Raw genomic sequence first — 21,716 nt, forward strand, 5'->3', positions numbered from 1 at the left:
TAAAAGCTCTTTTACATTTGTAGATACTGACAGACACAATTCAAAGGTATGGCAGCTTAAATATTTGACTCTGAAGTAATGAACTGAACATGCTCACATATTCAAGATGAAAATGAGACTAATGATTTTATGGGAAAAAAGGTACAAGGAAAGAGAAAAATATTAAACACATATTGAAACCCGGCAAGAAATCCTAAAAGTGAAATAAAAAGTATCCTTTACTAGTAAGAAGCTAAATGCCAGACTTACCTGGAGCAGGGCTTAAGTAAATACCATTACATGTAAGTAGTTTTTTCATAAACTGAAAATACTCTACAGTGTACTGCATTTGGTTATGCATGAATTGCACATTTTCTTTCCATACACTTCTCCCAATGGCTGGTGACATAATCTGATGGGATCTTGTGAGCTCTGATATATATCTTATCATTTCATCATCTTGGTCTATTGTGTCCATTCGTTCATAAAAAAGTATATAAGCATTCCACCACCTTTGCTGCTGCAGGTATGACACGCACTTCGTCATACGATCAAATACTTGTCTCACATATTCTCCACCAAAGCACTCATTTTTCATTTCTTCATCATCATCCATTTTACACTCTGTTACATCTCCATCATCAAATTTATACCAGCGATTTCTCTCATCTTTATCATTCCTTTGAATGATGTAAGAATAATAATGTCCAACACTTGCTTGACCACTGTGCACAAGCACACCCACTAGTCTGTATTTTGCGCTTACTGCTGTCTCACTTTCAGACTGCACGTCCTGTTTTATCAATTGACTGTCTGGGTTTACATTATCTCTTTCCAGCTTTGCAACACCTGGTACTGTGTAAGGTTCCATATCCAGTTCTCGTGGAAATTCAAAATAATCATTGAATTTAACTGGACAGTCTCTTTCCCAGTCATAGCCAAATCGTTTCAATTGGATAGCAAGAACAGGAGGTAATTTTTTAATTAGCAAGCGCTTTACTGTATCAACCTACAAAGAAACAAGGAATATACATGCATGTTTTCATAATTCAAATAATAACTAAACAACAGAATTTAAAACTTCACCATCTATCTACATTTACAAATAGATGACTAAATGATGATGAACACAAAGCCACCTGTCACAGTGACTTATTCAAAACATTTATACTAAAACTAAAAATACCTAGTCTCTCATTTGCTGAGAACTACAAAAATTATGTGACACAGAAACCAATTAGCACCTGGTTCCTTAATGTTACTATCTGTCCGATGCATACTGCTGTTGGATCATGTTACATTTTTGATGTTTTACCTTTACGACAATGAATAGGATCTGCTATGAGCAACTGAAGAAATACCGGGAAAGACATTTATTATTTATCATACCTGTATATTCAAAGACATGTTATGGACTGATCCTACAAACTGGTTAAGTTGCTCTATAAAATTAGTTGGCTGGGTCTAAAAATCAGACCTGGGTTTAAAGCTTAAGTGGGTGTGAAAATGTTATGTAACCAAATAAAATCATGTCAGTTCTTTTAAAGTTCAAGAGTAACCTGAAGAACGAAAGGGGAAACTACTAATACCAACTCTTCAGGTTTGAGTTCACTGGTAATTTTGACTTCTAAAATTAATCGTTCAATTGAAATGGTTTTTCTTGACAACTGGCAGCATTTATAGTATTGTTTCTCTGATAAATCTTTAAATCATTTATCGCTTTGAGTACCTCCCTGCTACCACCATTAACAAAGCATAGATAGAGCAGAAGTAAAATTTGAGGTTAATACAACTTGACATTTTTTAGTTCTTTCAAATACAATCATATTTATTTAAAAAAACTATACAATACCCACTTTTTTATCACATTTTTCACATCGATATGCATTTGCACCTTCTAATAAATCTCCTTTGATATACTGTTCCAAAGAATCAAGCAGGTTTTGGTGATTTCTAATGTCTACATTCAGAGTTGTAAAAGATTCTTCACATTCATATCTAAAGATACGTAAAACAATCAAATGGATTTATTCCTTAAGTTTCTAAACATTATCTTTAGTTGCAAACATTGCTAAAAATGTTTGCAGTATTTACTACGTCTCAAATTGGATATTTACTATGTCGTAAGTTTACAGTTATCTTTTACTGAACACTTTGTTCTGGACAATGTATTCGATTCTTTGCACACACTATCGTTCAGTCATCTTCATTAAAACCTGTTAAGAGATACATATCTATCCCTATCAAAAAAGACAGGCAAACTGGGCGGGAGTGGGAAGAAGGTGCCAAAGACTAATTTAGTATAGTTTACAAGGCAGAGTAGTGATTTGAAGACAGCCTTGTCTGGTCTCATTATGTAAGTTCTTTATATTCTCTCATACTGTTATCTGTGTGGGTAGTAATTTGTGACAAAGTTAAGGATTTATCAAATTTAAAAAAGAAGAGACTATTCATGAAGTGAGTTTTTAATTGTTCCTGCATTTCTCTAATAGATAATGCAATAGCAGCTAGTATTCATGGCATTTATATGCCAGATTCTAACCTACTGTACACATTCAAAAATCCGACCAACATTTGCTTCTAGTGTTGTGTTCTGGAGTCACAACCATTGGAAGAGAAAAGTAATGTGAAATAGACAGTCAACATCCCATATTGAGGTGATTTTTTATAATGGGGATTTTGAAAAACTTCTGATGGCACATGCTAATAAACTCAGAAAATGGGAGGTAGAGAATACAATACAGTCTCACTCATTAAATTCATGTATCAAAAAAATATACCAAGTGCCTACTGTGTATAAAACGTAAGGGATATTACATGTTTGACATAGCACTTCCCATTTATAAAGATTTATAGTATGTAACCTAGATTACAAACATTGTAATTCAGAAAGAGAAAAAGAAAAAAGTATACTAATAGAACTATTTTTGAATGGCATATTATACATACTGTTACTATGACAGAAACCAGCCCAGAGGAGGAAAAGGAAGTCTTAAAAGATAAATGGGATTGACGGTTTCTTCTATAAAACTTAAAGGGTGCTCTAGAAAAACACATCAATGCTCTGTTACATTAAAAAACATGGGAATCTTGTATAATCCTAAAGTAAGAAAAGTTTAGCTGGAAGTGTATGTAATTTATAGTTTGAGTATTTTCACTTAGCAGAGTAAAGCAATAAAATTTAGAAGTAATTTGACAATTGAATAAAAAACTGACTACTAATAGGATAAGGGGACAAAGAGTTGGATAGTTTTTATTGTCCACCTAATGCAAAATATCTTTCGTAAGGACCAAAAGTTGGTCAAATTAGGTGAGTGAGTCTCCCATCTTCCAAATGAATGCTAACTAACATGATAAAGAATTTTCATTTATGTAGTATTATTTTTCCCAAAATCATTTCTACATCTTCAAAAGAACTCGCTCTTCCACTCACACCCAACTAATGTCTATAAAGTAAAAAGGATGACTCAACATTACTTCTACTGGGTTGTAGAAGACACCATACTTTTGTGGTTATTTTCATGAGAAGGATTTCAAAACATTGTATGAACATAACAAGTGCCAAAGTAAAACTTCTACACAATACAAGTGTCTGTCCACCAATGAACTCTGTGAACGGGACTCTTATAACTGAGTTACATGTATTTCTTTATTTATTTTTATTTTTATTTATTTTATTTATTTATTTATTTTCATTAGGAATGATTAGTGAACCGATTTCTCTATTACTTTGTTTAACAATAAAACTTCTACACAATAAAAGTGTCTGTCCACCAATGAACTCTGTGAAAGGGACTCTTATTACTGAGTTACATTTATTTATTTATTTAATTTATTTATTTTTTATTAGCAATGATTAGTGAACCGAATTCTCTATTTACTCTAAAACACAGAATGTCTTCTCAACTCTTGCTAAATTTTTTGATGCAAACATATCCAACCATCTCAAGAATGACAAGAATACATAGAAATTTTTTGTAATTTAAAAAGTTGACTTTTAAATTGCTACCAGAAATTATGCTCCAGACATGCCAGTTATTTTCTACACATACTGTATTTAAGATATTTCAATTATAGTTTTAATATAACACAACAGGGAAATATAGTTATAAGTAATAACTGCAGATTTATGGAAAATGCTATGTTATACACTAGGATATGACAAGGCAAAGAAGAACATATGATAAAGTAGTTAAAAAGTCAATAAACCTCCTTAGAAAACAGAAGCAAATGTTACTGAAAAGGAAGAAACAAAGAACAGAGTGCTAAAAATTAAAACACAGAGATGTAATTCATTCACAGTCCTAGGCAGTTAGTGATAATTGCCACAGCCTGCTTTCATACAGTTAAGAACTAGTAAAAATTTTATTAAAGACTACACTAAAAAGCACATACTAAAAATGTTAATTAGCACTTACCTATGTGGACAGCCTTGGCAAATCTTCTGATCAGCAAAGGAACCTCCTAGGACTTGACTTAACATAGCTGGATGTCCTAAAGCTTTTAAAGCTTCATCTAAACTATCCACCAAACAATGAAGAAACTCTACGGCATCATATTGTTCACGTAGATTAATAAGTTTACCCCAAAGCCTAAGAAGAAGACGGAATAAAACAGCATTTTACATCCCCAGAATATTCACATTTTACTTTTCATTAACAATGAAAATGACAATGATATAAACAGAGTGATTTTTTCAAATTGAGAGAGACAGGTACATCTGATTCTAGAGTGAGTGGATTTGAAACTTAGGCCAACCAATACTGAAAAACAATACCACGTGTGTGTACACAAAATGAAAATGAGTGCTGCTAAAAAAAACCCGGTCATACTGGATGGTATTAGTAACATTTTATATTTTATGTTCATGTTTAATATTTACAGAATACAAGAATAGAACTAGAACTATATTTTTAGCAAAAGACATAGCAAAATGTTGAGTTTACTAAGGTTTATTGACTGTGTGTGCATAATGTGCCTTCATAATCCTAAAACCTGCTTATTAAAAAAATTAACTTACAATTTACATACAGTAACATTCAATCTTTTTGGAGCACAGTATGTGATCTAGTATGTCACTTTCACCAAATGAAGACAGTTGTATAATGGTCACTACAAGGAAGACGCCAAACCATATATCTCAGTTCATCCTGCCAAATTTACTATACCATGTCAGTAGTCAGAGCATTCCGTATTCTTTAATTTCTTAAAACCAACTGTTTTTTAAACCTTTACAGTAGCCAGTCAAAATAGTGCTTTCAAAGATATTTAACTTAGTTCTTCCAGTTTTTCTTGTACGAGTGATTGCATCTCTTTTCCCACCACACTTATCTGAAAATTAACTTTACTTAGAGAGAGCTATAGTACCACATAATAACTAAATTTTCTTCCAGGTTTGGAGGATTTGAAATATTTGTAGTAAGGAAATCGCTCTCCTTTTGAAGCCTGCGTAAACTTCTTGGGGGTGCTAGTCATAAACGTGAAGATGATGAGAGCTACTGGATCCGAAGGCTAACGTGAAAAGTAGCAACCTGATTTCCCCCATCCCTACCCCAGCAGAACTAGCCCTTCATGGTCTAAGTCATCGATGACTCCTGAAAACAACAGTGGCTTCTTGTTTAAAATGGAACTGTACCTGCTAGAATAATGTGGCAAGAAAAAATTGCTTTGTTTTTCTTATTAGCCATCCACACTGTAGTAATGGGGCTTCCTGAAGTGATTACTGGAAGACTTTTTCTTAGGAGACCGAATTCTCACTTTAACAAAAGGCTCAGAAGGCTGGAGTGACGGTTATCTTCCTTCTTTTGTACTTCAAGTGCTCATTTTATGCGGTTTTTAACAGGTTTGTTTCCACTGCAATCCCTTAGTGCCTTTCTAGCAACTGTACTTGTTTCTGCTTCCTATCTGTGAATGACCAAGGGCTTAATTGCGGTTCCACCATTTCAAACAGTTCTCAGAAGATTCTTCACTTGCAAGAGTTGGGATGAGGCCAGATGAAAAATTATTTGCCAAATATTCCATCACTGCTAAATCACTCTGTTCTTTCAATTTACCAGTCTAATTATGATGTCTGTTTCCAGTTTTTCTATTGCCATTTGATGCCTGTCTGCTGATAAAGCTGGAACACTTTCAAAAGGAATGACTTTGGTAGAATAAGGTGCTTTGTTGTGATTAGAATGTGTCGTAAGTGATTCAGTCAAGGTTGTCTCCATGAGCTCAGGAAGTAACTACAGCCAAATACCCTAGTGACTGAAAATATGAATAGCTGATAACAGCTGTTACCTATATCAAGGTGTAGCCAGATACTACGGGCAAACAAAGTTGCAGGCCTCCAAAAGCACAAATCCCAGAGCAGCCAATTCTAGCAATAAGGACTTAACAAGGACATGGGATCAAGTAAAAAAAAAAAGTTTTCTCTTCTGTAAAATGGAAGGAGATATCAACACTATGATTTTATGTTACTTTGGAAATGAAAAGTGACATGAAAAACACAGCCTGATTAAGAGAAAGGATGCAGAGCTTAGGTCTGCATTCAAAAAGTTGTGAAATCTTGGGAAAGTCACCTCAGCTCTCTGAGCCCCAAATTCCAAATCAATGAGCTGACACTGTGGCTCAGCTTTATAAATTCCTTTTCAGCTCAGAAAGCCTAGGATATCCAGTCTAGGGAAAGAACCAGGCTTGTCAAGGTATTAAAATAGGCAAAACAGTACAGCATAGCAGATGGAATTAAGGGAGTTCTCCTGTTTATCTGAAACTTTGCTCCATTTGACATTTCTCAACCTCTTAATTGAGAATGTACTTAAGTTCTCAGTACCTAACCTACAGAATGGACATATTAATTTCCTAACCTACAGAATGGACATATTAACAACATCTACTTCACTGCGCTGTAACAATTTAGTGAATTAATACACAGAAGTGTTTGGAGCAAAGTTTGGCATATAGTTAAGTATTCCATAAATGTTATCAATCGGTAGTACTTGTTGCAAAATAGCTGTTTGAATCACCTGATTATATATCGATGTTTTTTGAAAAATAAGCTCAGTGAGCAGATTTTTTTGTCCTTTCCAGCCGCTTATGAATAGGTGGCTAGAACATCTACAGTGCTGCCTGTAGTAACACTGTGGGCCAATACCTGCTGGCACAGAGAAGACAAAAATATAACCAGTGAAGAGGAAGAAATCTTATTAAGACTGACAAGAGATGGGATATTAAAAACTGAAAGTTTATGTTTCAAGCACTCCAAACCCTCTTTCTCATACTAAATATTTTGACCCATCACACATACGACAAGATGACAAGAGATCCCCATGCTGCAAAAAGGGCCTACAGAACTTCTGCCCATATTTGTCATTTGCTTTTTGTATTTTTTTTTGAAGTTCAGTTGGCACAAATCTTATATTGGTTTTAAGTATACAACACAGTGGCTGAAGAGTTACCCATATTATTAATTTGCACCCTGACTAGTGCAGTTACTATGTCTTGCAGTTGATTTGTTTAAATTTGTTCACTGAACCATGATTACTCTGAAGTATGCTGTTTAGCCCCCATGTGTTTGTGGGCTTGTCTTTGTTGTGTAATTTATTTCTAGTTTCATACCATTGTGGGCTATGAAGCTGCTTGATAAAATTTAAAACTTTCTGAATGTATAAAGGTTCTTTTTGTGGCCTACTATGTGGTATTTTCTCAAGAGCATTCCTTGTACACTTGACAAAAATGTGTATCTTGCTCCTTTGGGTGGAATATTATGTAAGTATCTGCTAAGTCCATCTGATCAAGTGTGTTGTTCAGTGCCTCTATGTCCTTATTCATTCTGTTTAGTTTATCTATTGATGTGAGTGATATGTTAAAGTCTCCTAAGATGAAGTGTTATGATCTATATCCCCCTTATATCTGTTAGTATTTTAAAAAATATTTAGGCGCTCCTGTATTTGGTGCATATTTATTATTTACTTATTTAAATTTTTTATTAAGGTTTTATTGATATACTCTCTTACAAAGGTTTCACATGAAAAACAATGTGGTTACTACATTTACCCTTATTAGCAAGTCCCCCCTTACCCCAATGCAGTCACTGTCCATGAGTGTAGTAAGATACCACAGAATCACTATTTGCCTGCTCTGTGCTACGCTGTTTTCCCCGTGATCCCCCACACCACGTGTACTAAACATAATACCCCTGAATCTCCTTCTCCCTCCCTCCCCACCAGCCCTCCCACACCCCTCCCCCCTTGGGTAACCTATTTTTTGTTCCTTCAGTTTTGCTTCGTTGCTATACTCCGTAAATGAGGAAAATCATCTGGCACTTCTTTTCCCACCTGGCTTATTTCACTGAGCATAATGTCCTCCAGCTCCATCCATGTTGTTGCAAACGGCAGGATTTCTTTCTTTCTTATGGCTGAATAGTGCATACATATTTATAATGGTTATATGCTGTTGGACTGAGCCCTTTATCATTATGCAATGTTCTTCTTTGTCTGCTACTTTTTTGGTCTTGAAATCTACTTAGTCTGATACAAGTACTGCCACTCCTGCTTTTTTCTCTGTGATGTATCTTTTTCCATCCCTTCACTTTCAGTCTGCCTTTGGGTCTGAGATGGGTCTCCGGTAGGCAGCATATAAACAGCTCTTGTTTCTTTCTCTCTTACGCACTCTTTGAATTTTTACTGCCATTTTAGTAACTGTTCTCTAGTTGTTTTCATACCTCCTCTCTGTTCCTTTTTTCTCTCTTATACTGTTCTCTTGTTATTTGATGGTTTTCCTTGGTGTGGTGACTGTATTTCTCTTTTGTAATCTTTTCTGTATCTATTATAGGCTTTAGGTTTGTGATTACCAGAGGTTCAAGGGTAGCTTCCTAACTGTGTAATGGTCTACATTAAGTTCATGAGTGCTCTGTATGAAACATATTCTAAAAGTACTTTTTTCTTCCTCCTCCCTTTACATTTTATATATTAGATGTTGTCATCTGCATTTTTTGTGTATCCCTTGACTGATATTACATATTCTAGATTTTACTACTTTTGGGTTTTCCTTTTTTCTTTTTCATTTCAGACTTGCTTGGATAGTAATGGGTCTACTACCTTTATTACGAGTTTAGATAAAAATACTTAGCCTTCAGAACACTTGTATCTATAAAAAGTCCCTTTGACATACTCTGTTAAGGCCAGTTTAGTGGTGATGAATTCTTTCAACTTCATTTATCTAGGAAATATTTAATCCGTGCTTTAATTCTGAACGATAGCATTGCAGGAGAGAGGACTCTTGGTTGAAGGTTCTCTGTTTTAATAACTGGATGTTTCATGCTACTGCCTTCTGGCCTGTAAAATTTCTGCTGAGCCATCTGGTAGCTTCTGTATAGCAAATGACTCCAACAGCAGAACAAAAAAGGCAGCTTACAATATGGGGGAGCAGATTCAGAAACAATCCAAACAATAAGGGGTTAACATCCAAAATATATAAAGAACTCATAAGGTTCAACACCAAAAAAATCAAATAGAGAGGAGGAGCCAAGATGGCGGTGTGAGTATGACAGTGGGAATCTCCTCCCAAAAACATATATATTTTTGAAAATACAACAAATACAACTATCCCTAAAAGAGAGACCAGAAGACACAGGACAACAGCCAGACTACAACCACACCTGCGAGAACCCAGCGCCTGGGGAAAGGGGTAAGATACAAGACGCAGCCCGGCGGGACCTCAGGCCCCTCACCCCAGCTCCCGGCGGGAGGAGAGGAGTTGGAGCGGGGAGCGAGAGGGAGTCCAGGACTGCTACGCACCCAGCCCCAGCCATCCGCACCAGAGTGCAGACATACAGTGCATGCGTGGGGTGCTGTAAACTAGGGAAGCAGGACAGTAAGACCTGTGAGCGGGTCCTGCAGCCGGCACCCCTGGGACAAAGAAAAGCGAAGGAACTCCGGGCGCACTAAGCCCCTGGGCAACAGCTCTGAGACCCTTCACGAAGGTAAACAGCCAAACAGCCCCCCGTCCACTACCCCTCCGAGGCCCCGCCATAGCAGAGCAGCGGCCTGAGGCTGGCCACGCCCACAGCAAGGGAGCTTTCTCCATACGGGCCGGGCAAGATACAGAGACCCAGTCTACACGCAATTGCCCAACACAAGCCACTAGGGGTCGCAGTTGTCCCAGTAAAGAAAGGCCAGGAGCGAGTGGAAAGATTCTTGGCTCTCCCAGCTGACAGTCGAGTCAATAGCATAACCACTGTGCCTATCAACATGAAAAGGCAAAAAAACTCGATCCAGACAAGACTAACCCAGACATCTTAGACTTCTTCCCCTGAGAGGGAACCTGGGGAGATAGATTTAACCTATCTAACTGAAAAAGAATTCAAAACAAAAGTCATAACCATGCTGATGGACTTGCAGAGAAATATGCAAGAACTACGGAGGGAGAATACAGAAATAAAACAGTCTCTGGAAGGACTTCAAAGCAGAATGGACGAGATGCAAGAGACCATCAATGAACTAGAAAACAGAGAACAGGAACACAGAGAAGCTGATGCAGAGAGAGATAAAAGGATCTCCAGGAATGAAAGAATACTAAGAGAACTGTGTGACCAATTGAAACAGAACAATACCTGCATTATAGGGGTACCAGAAGACGACAAAAAATCAAATAACCCAATAAAAAAAATGCAGACACGAATAGACATTTCCCCAACAAAAAATAAAGATGGCTAACAGGTATATGAAAAGATGCTCTATATTTTTAGTTAATCATCTGTGAAATGCGCTCAAAACCACAATGAGAACTACGTCACACCACTCAGAATGGCCACTAACCAAAAGACAAGAAATGACAAGTGTTGGTGAGATGCAGAGAAAAGGGAATTCTTCTATACTGTTGGTGAAATGTCAGTTAGTGCTGGAAAGCAGTGTGGAGTTTCCTGAGAAAACTAAAACAGAAATACCATTTAACCCAGGAATTCCAAATATAGGAATTTACCCAAGGAAAACAAAAACCCTGATTTGGAAAGACATACGAGCCCCTATGTTTACTGCCACATTACTTACAACAGCCAAGATGTGTATGTAAGCTACCAAAGTGTCCATGAACACATTCAGCCATTCAAAAAGAAAGAAATCCTGCAATAATTTGGGTCATTTGCGAGAATATGGCTGGACCTAGAGGATGTTATGCTCAGTGAAATAAGCTAGGCAAAGTAAGATAACTATCATATGATTTCACTTACTTGCTCAATCTAAAACCAAAACAAAATTACGAGAACAGCAGTAGACTCACAGTAAGAAGTGACTGGTGTTTACCATGGGGGAGGGGTTGGGGTAGGTGAGTGAGGAAGGTGAAGGAGATAAAGGGACACAACAATTCTCAATCATAACACAAGCTGGTCACAGGGATGGTAGAAGAGCATGGTGAATACAGCTAATGATTCTGCGACGTCTTTCTAGGTAGACAGATAGTAGCCACACTGGTGGGGTAAACAATTTAATCATGTGGGTAACTGGTGAACCACTGTGTCGTATACTTGAATCGAATACAAGATTGTATACCCACTAGACGTCAGTAAAAAAAAAAAAAAGGACTATTACAGAGTATATGACTTTTGTAGTTAGTTCTTTTTACTCAGCATAAGCATATTGCTGAAATCCACTGAACCTTTTCAATGTAACACCATTACACCAGTTTGACTAACCTGAGTTGTAGAAGAACATAATTGTTTCCAGCCTGTTCATCTATTCAGAACTGTATGAACATTCATGTAGAAATTTTGGCGTGAGCCTAAGTATTGTTTTCTCTGGCATAAATCTTAATAACTGCAATTGCTGTATTGTATACTTAGTGAATATTCAATTTTGTAAAAAACTGCTTTCCAGAGTGGCTATGGTATTTTCTACTCACACCCACAACAGGTGTCCGAGATTTTCTACATCCTACCCAACATTTGGTATTGTCATTTTTTAAATATTATCAATCTGATGTGTGTGTTGTGATATGCATTGTGTGCTTTAATCCCTTTAACGTTTAATCTATAGCATTCTATTTAAACGGGGTCTCATGGAGAGAGCACAGAAATTATTTTTAATCTAATCTGGACAATCGATGTCTTTCAACTGGACTAATTTACATTTTACATAGTACTGATTTAACTGAATTTAAGCACATGTCATTCTTTTGCTGTTTGTAGATGAGGAATTTTTCTTTCTGCCCTTTTATGTATTAATTATATTTTAACATTCAGTTTCAATGCATCTGTTGGCTTTTTGCCTATGTATCTTTCTGTTTGATTTTTAAATATGGCAGCCTTAAGAATTATTTTTAGAACATATACAGACGGTATCTTTTTTTTATGGCTAAAATGCTAAATTTTATGTTGTGTATTTTATAATACAATAAAAGCTGCTTTAAAAACCTACAAAAGCCAAATAAGTAAATCACAAGAAGTACATATTATATGATCCTTTCTATGAAATTCTAAAACATGTAGAATGAACCTATGGTGATAGAGCTCAGAATAATCAGAATACTGATCAACCTGGCTGAGGGATTTTGTTTTTTGTTACTATTGCTATCACTAACCTACAATTACATGAGGAACATTATGTTTACTGGGCTCCCCCTTCACCAAGTACCCCACCACCTACCCCATTACAGTGACTGTCCATTAGCGTAGTAAGATGCTGGAGAATCACTACTTGTCTTCTGTGTTGTACAGCCCTCCCCATGCACCCTCACATTATACATGCTAATCATAGTGCCCCCTTCTGTTCTTTTTCCCCCCGTATACCTCTCTTCCCAACCATCCTCCCCAGTCCCTTTCCCTTTGGTAACTGTTAGTACACTTTTGGGTTCTGTGAGTCTGCTGCTGTTTTGCTCTCCAGTTGTTTTTCTTTGTTCTTATACTCCACAGATGAGTGAAATCATTTGGTACCTGTCTTTCTCCGCCTGGCTTATTGCAGTGAGCACAATACCCTCTAGCTCCATCCACGTTTTTGCAAATGGTAGGATTTGTTTTCTTCTTACAGCTGAATGATATTCCATTGTGTGTATGTACCCCATTTCTTTATCCATTCATCTCCTGATGGGACACTTAGGTTGCTTCCATTTCTTGGCTATTGTAAATAGTGCTGCAATAAACATAGGGGTGCATCTGTCTTTTTCAAACTGGGTTGCAGCATTCCTATTAGTGGGATTCCTGGGTCAAATGGTATTTCTATTTTGAGCTTTTCGAGTCATCTCCATACTGCTTTCCACATGGTTGAACTAACTTACATTCCCATCAGCAGTGTAGGAGGGTTCCCCTTTCTTCATAACCTCACCAACATTTGATGTTCTTTGTCTTTTGGATGATGGTGACCCTTACTAGTGTGAGGTGATATCGCATCGTGGTTTTAATTTGCATTTCTCTGATGACTAGCGATGTGGAGCATCTTTTCATGTGTCAGTTGGCCATCTGAATTTCTGCTTTGGAGAACTGTCTGCTTAGATCCTGTGCCCATTTCTTAATTGGATTGTTTGCTTTTTGTTGAAGCGCGTGAGCTCTCTATATATTTTGGATGTCAACCCTTTATCAGATCTGTCATTCATGAATATGTTTTCCCATTCTGTAGGATGCCTTTTTGTTCTACTGGTGGTGTCCTTTGCTGTTCAGAAGCTTTTCAGCTTGATATAGTCCCACTTGTTCATTTTTGCTTGTTTCCCTTGCCTGGGGAGATATGTACATGAAGAAGTTGCTCCTGTTTTTGTCCAAGAGATTTTTGCTTTTGTTTTTTTCTGTTTCATGACTTACATTCAAGTCTTTAAACCATTTCGAATTTGCTTTTGTGTATGCGCTTCGACAGTGATCCAGTTTCATTCTCTTACATGTAGCTGTCCAGTTTTGCCAACACCAGCTATTGAAGAGGCTGTCATTTCCCCCATTGTATGTCCATGGCTCCTTTATCATACACTAGTTGACCACATGCGTTTGGGTTAACGTCTGGACTCTGTATCCTGTTCCACTGGTCTGTGGGTCTGTTCTTGTGCCAGTGCCAAATTGTCTTGATTACTGTGGCTTTGTAGTAGAGCTTGAAGTTGGGAAGTGAGATCCCTCTCACTTCACTCTTCCTTCTACGGATTGCCTCAGCTATTCGGGGTCTTTGGTGGCTGCCTATGAATTTTAACACTACTGCTTCCAGTTTGTTGAAGGAGGCTGGCTATTGGTATTTGGATAGGGATTGCACTGAATCTGTATATTGCTTTGGGCAGGATGTCCATTTTGACAATATTAATTCTTCCTAGCCAAGAGCATCTTGCAGTTTTCAGGATATAAGTCTTTCACTTCCTTGGTTAGGTTTATTCCTAGGCATTTTCTTCTTTTTCATTCAATTGTGAATGGAATTGTTTTCCTGATTTTCTGCTCGCTCATCATTACTGTCTAGGAAAGCAATAGATTTCTGTGTGTTAATTTTGTATTCTGCAACTTTGCTGAATTCAGATATTTGTTCTAGTAGTTTTGGAGTGTAGTCGTTATGGCTTTTTTATATACAATATCATGTCATCTGCAAAGAGTGACAGTTTGACTTCTTCTTTACCTATTTGGATGCATTAAATTTCTTTGCTTTGTCTGATTGCCATGGCTAGGACCTACAGTACTATGTTGAATAACAGTGGGAGAGTGGGCATCCCTGTCTTGTTCCTCATCTTAGAGGAAACACTTTCAGCTTCTCGCTGTTAACTATGATAGTGGCTGTGGGCTTGTCCTATATGGCCTTTATTATGTTGAGGTACTTGCCCTCTATACCCATTTTGTGGAGAGTTTTTATCATGAATAGATGTGAAATGCTTTTTCGGCATCTATGGAGATGATTATGTGGTTTTTGTCCTTCTTTTTATCATGTGGTGGAGAACGTTCGTGGATTTCTGAATGTTGTACCATCCTTGCATCCCTGCAATGAATCCCTCTTGATCATGGTGTATGACCATCTTGATGTATTTTTGAATTTGGTTTGCTCTTATTTTCTTGAGTATTTTTGCATCTATGTTCATTAAGGATATTGGTCTGTAATTTTCTGTTTTGGTGGTGTCTTTGCCTGGTTTTGGTACTAGAGTGATGCTGGATTCAAAGAATGAGTTTGGAAGTAGTCCCTCCTTTTGTTTTTTGGAAAACCTTAATTTGAATGGGTATCATGTCTTCTCTATATGCATATGTCTGATAAAATCCCGCAGTGAATCTATCTGGCCCAGGTGTTTTGTTCTTGTGTATTTTTTTGATTACCGATTCAATTTCTTTGCTGTTAATTGGTCTGTTTAGATTTTCTGTTTCTTCCTTGGTCAGCGTTGGAAGGCTTTAGTTTTCTAGGAAGTTGTCCATTTCTTCTAGGTTTTCCACAGAGGTTATCTTCTGATATTCAAGTAACACACAGAGCCTCAAAGCCATAAAACTGCCTTAATTTTTCCTTTATATTACAAATGTCTAAGGTTTTTCAATATATACTCAGTGATTTCTTTACCTGGTGTTATTTTTGGTTGCAATATTTATACAACTTAAATCTGAGAACAAAGTAGACTTCTATAAAAACCCAGTAATTCACCTATCTGTGGCTCTTCCTATATTCTTGAAATTCCAAGTTTCTCTTGGCAATATTTTCCCTGTCACCAGACCTTTGAGAATTCTAGAGCAGGAGTTGTGGAGAAATTCCACACAAATTCCTATTTACTTTAGAATGTACTTATTTCCCTTTCACTGTCGAAGAACATTTTCAGGGGATATGTATGTTTGATTCTTCAACTATTTCTTTCTGTCGTTTCCTGTGCCTTTAGTGTCATACCAAGAAATCAGTCAAATTCAGGTTCTCTTCTAAAAGTTTTATAATTTTGTCTCTCATGTTTAGGTATTTAATCCAGTTTGAGTCAGTGTTAATAGACATGTTGTGAGGTAAAGATCTAATGGTAAAACACTGAAAGATTTTCTCTAAGAGCAGGAATAAGGCAAGGATGACCTGCTTTCTTTCTTCCCTTGTATCTGCACAGCACTGGACTTTTACCTAGACTATTTTGTCAAGAGAAGAATAAAGGCATTCAAACTGGAAATCCTGAAGATCGAAAAAACCTGTTCATTCAGCAACAAATTCAGCTAAGTTTTAGGAAACAAAAATCAACACATAAAAGTCACAGTGAAGGGAGCGACTATTATTAATGCACACTGAGTTTCAATTTTGGATGATAATAAATGTTGTGAAGGAAGATGGGTGATGGAGAACAAAATGTGAATGTGCTTAATGTCACTGAACGGTACACCTAAAAACACTTTCTGAAAACAGCAAGGTTTATGTTACATACAGTTGATTATCAAAAATATTACTGAGTTAGATTATAAAACCAAGAGAAAAACTGATAAGAAAGACTTCATCAATATTTAAAATCTTTGTGCATTAAAGTACATTAAGACAGTGAAAAGACCATCTACAGAATGTGAGAAAGTATTTGTAAATCACTTATCTATTAGGGCCTATTATGATAAGTGCCCCAAAATCTCTCACAATGTAACAAAAAGACGATGGGAAAGTATGTGAATAGGTATTTCCCTTAAAAACAACAACAAAACTAAGTAGCCAATAAACACAAGATGTTCAACTATGTTAATCATTAGGAAACTGTAAACCAAAACCACAGTGAGACCTCTTCACATCTATAAAGAAGGATAATATGAAAGGCAAGAGCAGGGAATGAAAAAAGGGAAAAAATATGAATAGTATTAATATTGGCTGAAAAAAATGCAACCCTCATACTTTGATGGTGGGAAAGTAAAATGATACAGAGGACATGGAAGAGTTTGGTGGTTCCTCAAAAAGTTAAGAATTACTATATGGCCCTGCAACTTGACTCCTGAGACAAATGTAAACTTAAGTCCACACAAAAACCTACACATCCTGAATGCTGACATATGTACTATTCACAATCACTAAAAACCATCCAAGTGTCCATCAACTGATGAAGGAATCACCAAAATGTGAGGTACCCATACAATGGCCATGAAATGATGGTCTGATATATGTCAGAAAGTTGAGGCACCCTATAAACATGCTTAGTCAAAGAGGTCAGGCCCCAAAATGCCCACATATTATGTGGCTCTATATGAAATATTCAGATAGACACTTTGTTTCTCTCAACATGATGCCTCAGTCTCCAGGGCCTTTCAGTATTCTCTCTTTCACTCATATATAGAGAAAACTAAGCTTTCTTTTATCAAAGTTGGAAAAAGGGGAGAATTGGAGAGTAACTTTTTAACAGGCTTGTGGGACTTCTCTTGGGTGATGAAAGTACTCTAAAACTGGACAGTAATGATGACACAAACATTTTGAATGTAGCCTGCACCACTATTGTATACTTTTAAAGAGTTACAAGAAAAAAACCCTGAAGAGGCTATTATGTGAGTGGATTGCAGGTAATATAAAAGTGCTAGACAAATTGTGAGTGCCATCATTTATATGGAGAGAATATCTGTGAGACAAAAAAACTACATATATTTAAGTACAAACATGAAGATTCGGCAGGAGCATAATTATACTTATCTATATATCCAGTTATAAGTAGACATATGAAGATACAAATACAAACATGCATTTATGGTTCTACTATCTAATTACTATCTAATTACTATCTAAATACATGCACATAATCGAGTGAAAGAGTTTAAGATAAAATCTCATAGTATACCAATTTGGAAGAACAACAACAGAAATGTTGACTGGAATATGCTGAAGAAAGTCCTGAGTCAGAGACAAGACAAACAGGATAAAGACAGAAAGGTCTATACCAGGTGACAGAACTGGAAGCAGAAAGGCCTGTATCTGGAAGGAAGCATTGTATATATGTAAATTATCCTTAAAATGTACACTGATAGTTCATCTTGTGGAATATAGAAACGAATGATGAGAATAGGGGTCATTGTACTTCTAAATCTGTGATGTTCAAAAGAACTTTAAGTGACAATGCTCACATCTATGTATATATATTAGGGGTATTGCTCTGAATCCAACAGAAAGCGTGACCCCAGATGTCAGCTGATCCCTTCGTTTATCCACTTGCAATCGTAATTCTGCAGAAAGCATTCTGAATTCCTGTGAATGACTGTAGCCCTTTTTTATATAGTAAGAAGAGATAGCTCTCCTAGTTACAGTAACGCTCTTAGTCTTAGGTAGTTGGTAGTTACAGTTGGACATGACACATGATAGGAGTTGACAAAATTTGCAAGAGAAAGGAAACCAGGTCAAGATTTTTAGGCTTAAAAACCTAAAAACAGAGCAAATTTTATTGGTCATTTTAGGAGGATGCTAGGACAGTGTTTGATTACTTAACAAACTTACAAAATAAGATTTAAAAAGTATCCTGGTTCTTATACATTTACATAGTAAGGGTAAATGATGACAGCAAGCTTCTCTTATAGATTCAATCTAATACACGGATGATAATCAATGTCAATTTCTGACCATAATGAAAAAAATAATGGGGACCTAACTGTAACTAAATGACTCAAAACCACAAAAAGACATTTTGTATCTCTCCAAGAGAGTAAAATCACCACCTATTAAGTACTCTTGCCCATTCCAAATGGGAAATAAAATGATACTTTAAGTGGTCAAGCATCTTGATATTGGCTGGCTATGAAAACTACAGCTTTTGAACCAAATAAAGCCCACAATCACCCAAGACCTAAGAATAGTATTATATATAGGTTCAAATGGTTGAAAATAAGCCAAACTGGTACTATTTCATGACAAATGAAAATCGTATGAATTCAAATTCCAAAGTCCATGAACAAAGTTTTATTGAAACACAGCCATACCTCACTTACTTACATATTATCTATAGCTGCTTTCTTGTTACTGCGGCAGAGTTAAATTTGTGACAGAATGTTTTATCTGCAAAGCTAATAAATACAGGAACAGAGCAAAGAGAAAATAATACAGAACACCAGAGCACTACAATTAGGAAAATCCAGACTGTGAGAAAGTTTCCAGGGCAAACTACCTGATTTCCTTATTGATAATTGCAAAACAGCTCGAAAGCAACAGAATGAACCAAAAACAAACAAACAAACAAACAAAAGTCCACACTCAAATCCCAACTAACCAAGCTGCAGCACCAACACAAGAAAGGAAAAAGAAATCTGTATAATAAAAAAAAAAACTTCTGGATTCGAGAGGAAGATGACAGCGTGAGTAGGGCAGCAGAACCCTTCCCAAAACCATATATATATTTGAAAATACAACAGGGGGAGAGATACAAGCCGTGGCCGGATGGAACCCAAGCGCTCCCCCGACCCCAGCCCACCAGCGGGAGGAAAGGGGTCAGAGTTTGGACAGAGTGGAAGCACAGGATTGCTAAATAACCAGCCTTGGTAATCCACACCACGAGCACAGACACACATTGCATGCTGTGCTGGATATTAGGAGAACAGAAAAGTAAAATCTGCGAGTGGTTCCCCGCAGCCCGAACTCCTGGGACAAAAGAAAAGAGTGCTTTTTGAAAGGGACAGGAGCTTCACAGCTGGATGGAATCATCTCCGCACACTCAGCCCAGCATCTGGGAACCCCAGGGAACTTCAGGTACCCTCACCCCTGGGTGGCAATGCAGCTCCAAAGTCCCTCATGGCGATAAGCAGCCTGCCATGCACTCCCCCTCATGTGAGGGCCTGGCAGAGCAGGCTGGGAGGTGACCACGCCTACAGCAGCCACCCAGAACATCCTCCCAGCACACAGCCATGCAGGCCAGACCAGGGTCCGCAGCTGGCGAGCAGATGCCCGGTGCAAGCAGAGGCGCAAAGGGGCGCCGTACTCGCATGAGAGCACACCCAGCTCGCCTGCCTCTCCCCAACAGGGCTCTGGGATGCCCTGCCCGCCGCGGCTCAGGGGAGTAACCTGTAGCCTGTTCCCAGTGTGTGGATAACTGTCACAGGCAGCAGAGGAGGGAAGGGCAACCAGCAAGCAGTAAGGGACCTGGTTTTCTCCCAGCTGACACATGTGTCACCTGCCTGTGACCACTTTTATCACCATGAAAAGGCAGAAGAACCTTGTCCAGTCAAAAGTCAGTCAGACAACCTGAGAGGGCCTGCTGAGATAGATATAACAAATCATCCTGAAAAAGAATTCAAAATAAAAGCCATAACCATGCTGATGGACCTGCAGAGAAACATGCAAGAGCTAAGGGATGAAGTCCGGAGGGAGATAACAGAAATGAAACAATCGATAGAGGCCTTAAGAGGAGACTAGGTGAGGTGCAAGAGGCCATTAATGGAACAGAAAGCAGAGAACATGAATACAGAGTAGCAGAGACAGAGAGAGATAAAAGGATCTCCAGGAATGAAAGAATATTAAGAGAACTGTGTGACCAATCCAAGCGGAAAAATACTCGCATTACAAGGGGGGTACCAGAAGAGGAAGAAGAGAGAAAAAGGGAAAGAAAGTGTCTTTGAAGAAGTAATTGCTGAAAACTTCCCCAAACTGGGGGACGAAATAGGCTCTCCAACCCTGGAAGCCCACAGAACTCCAAAAGCAAGTGACCCAACGGAGACAACACCAAGACACATAATAATTAAAATGGCAAAGATCATGGACAAGGACAGAGTATTAAAGGCAGCCAGAGAGACAGAAAAGGTCACCTACAAAGGAAAGCCATCAGGCTATCATCAGACATCTCAACAGAAACCTTACAGGCCAGGAGAGAATGGCATGATATATTTAATGCAGTGAAACAGAAGGTCCTTGAACGAAGAATACTGCATCCAGCTCGATTATCATTTAAATATGAAGGAGGGATTAAACAATTGCCAGTCAAGCAAAAGCTGAGAGAATTTGCCTCCCACAAACCACATCTGCAGGGTATTTTAAAGGGACGGCTCTAGATGGAAGCACTCCTAAGGCTAAACAGATGTCACCAGAGAAAATAAAATCACACCAAGGAAAGCAGACCAACCAAATACTAACTAAAGGCAAAAAATAAAATCAACTATGCACAAATGCAGTCAAAGGAAACATAAAACAGTACACATTAAAACACCTAACATGTAAAGAATGGAGAAGTAGGAATGAGAAGGGAGAGAAAGAATTATCAGACTGTGTTTATAAGAGCTTAATAAGTGAGTTAAGTTAGACGATAAGATAGTGAAGAAGCTACCCCTGAACTTTGGTAACCACGAATCTAATGCCAGCAATGGCAGTAAGTACATACCTTTTGACAAGCACCAAAATATAAACAGACTGAATGCACCAGTCAAGACACAGAGTAATAGAATGGATAAAAATACATGACCCATCTATATGCTGCTTACAAGAGACTCACCTCAAACCGAAAGACATACTCAGACTAAAAGTCAAGGGATGGAAAAAGATATTTCATGCAAACAACAGGGAGAAAAAAGCAGGTGTTGCAGTACTTGTATCAGACAAAATAGACATCAAAACAAAGAAAGTACCAAGAGATAAAGAAGGACATTACGTAACGGTAAACGGGTCAGTCCAACAAGAGGATATATATCCATTATAAATATATATGCACTCAATACAGGAGCACCAACATGTGTGAAAGAAATACTAACAGAGTTAATGGAGGAAATAGAATGCAATGCGTTCTTTCTAGGAGACGTCAACACACCACTCCCTTCAAAGGACAGTTCCACCACACAAAAATTAAGTAAGGACATAGTGGCACTGAACAACACACTAGAACAGACGGACCTAATAGACATTACAGAACTCTACACCCAAAAGCAGCAGGATACA

At 37.6% G+C, this 21,716-nt stretch overlaps 1 protein-coding gene across 2 annotated transcripts in view; it reads right to left on the reverse strand.

Annotated features, from left to right (window-relative positions):
* The window catches only part of LOC130682134 (probable ubiquitin carboxyl-terminal hydrolase FAF-X), a 166,041-nt gene that overhangs the window by 14,455 nt on the left and 129,870 nt on the right, over positions 1-21,716 (reverse strand). For both annotated transcript variants that reach the window (XM_057496277.1, XM_057496278.1), the window contains exons 32-34: positions 4,398-4,571; positions 1,836-1,977; positions 250-988 (exon numbers count right to left, since the gene is read on the reverse strand). In XM_057496277.1, the coding sequence (XP_057352260.1) occupies positions 250-988; positions 1,836-1,977; positions 4,398-4,571 (1,055 nt within the window). The remainder of the gene's footprint in view (positions 1-249; positions 989-1,835; positions 1,978-4,397; positions 4,572-21,716) is intronic.

The sequence above is a fragment of the Manis pentadactyla genome, chromosome Y (genome assembly GCF_030020395.1).
Source record: "Manis pentadactyla isolate mManPen7 chromosome Y, mManPen7.hap1, whole genome shotgun sequence".
NCBI classification, from domain to species: Eukaryota; Metazoa; Chordata; class Mammalia; order Pholidota; family Manidae; genus Manis; species Manis pentadactyla.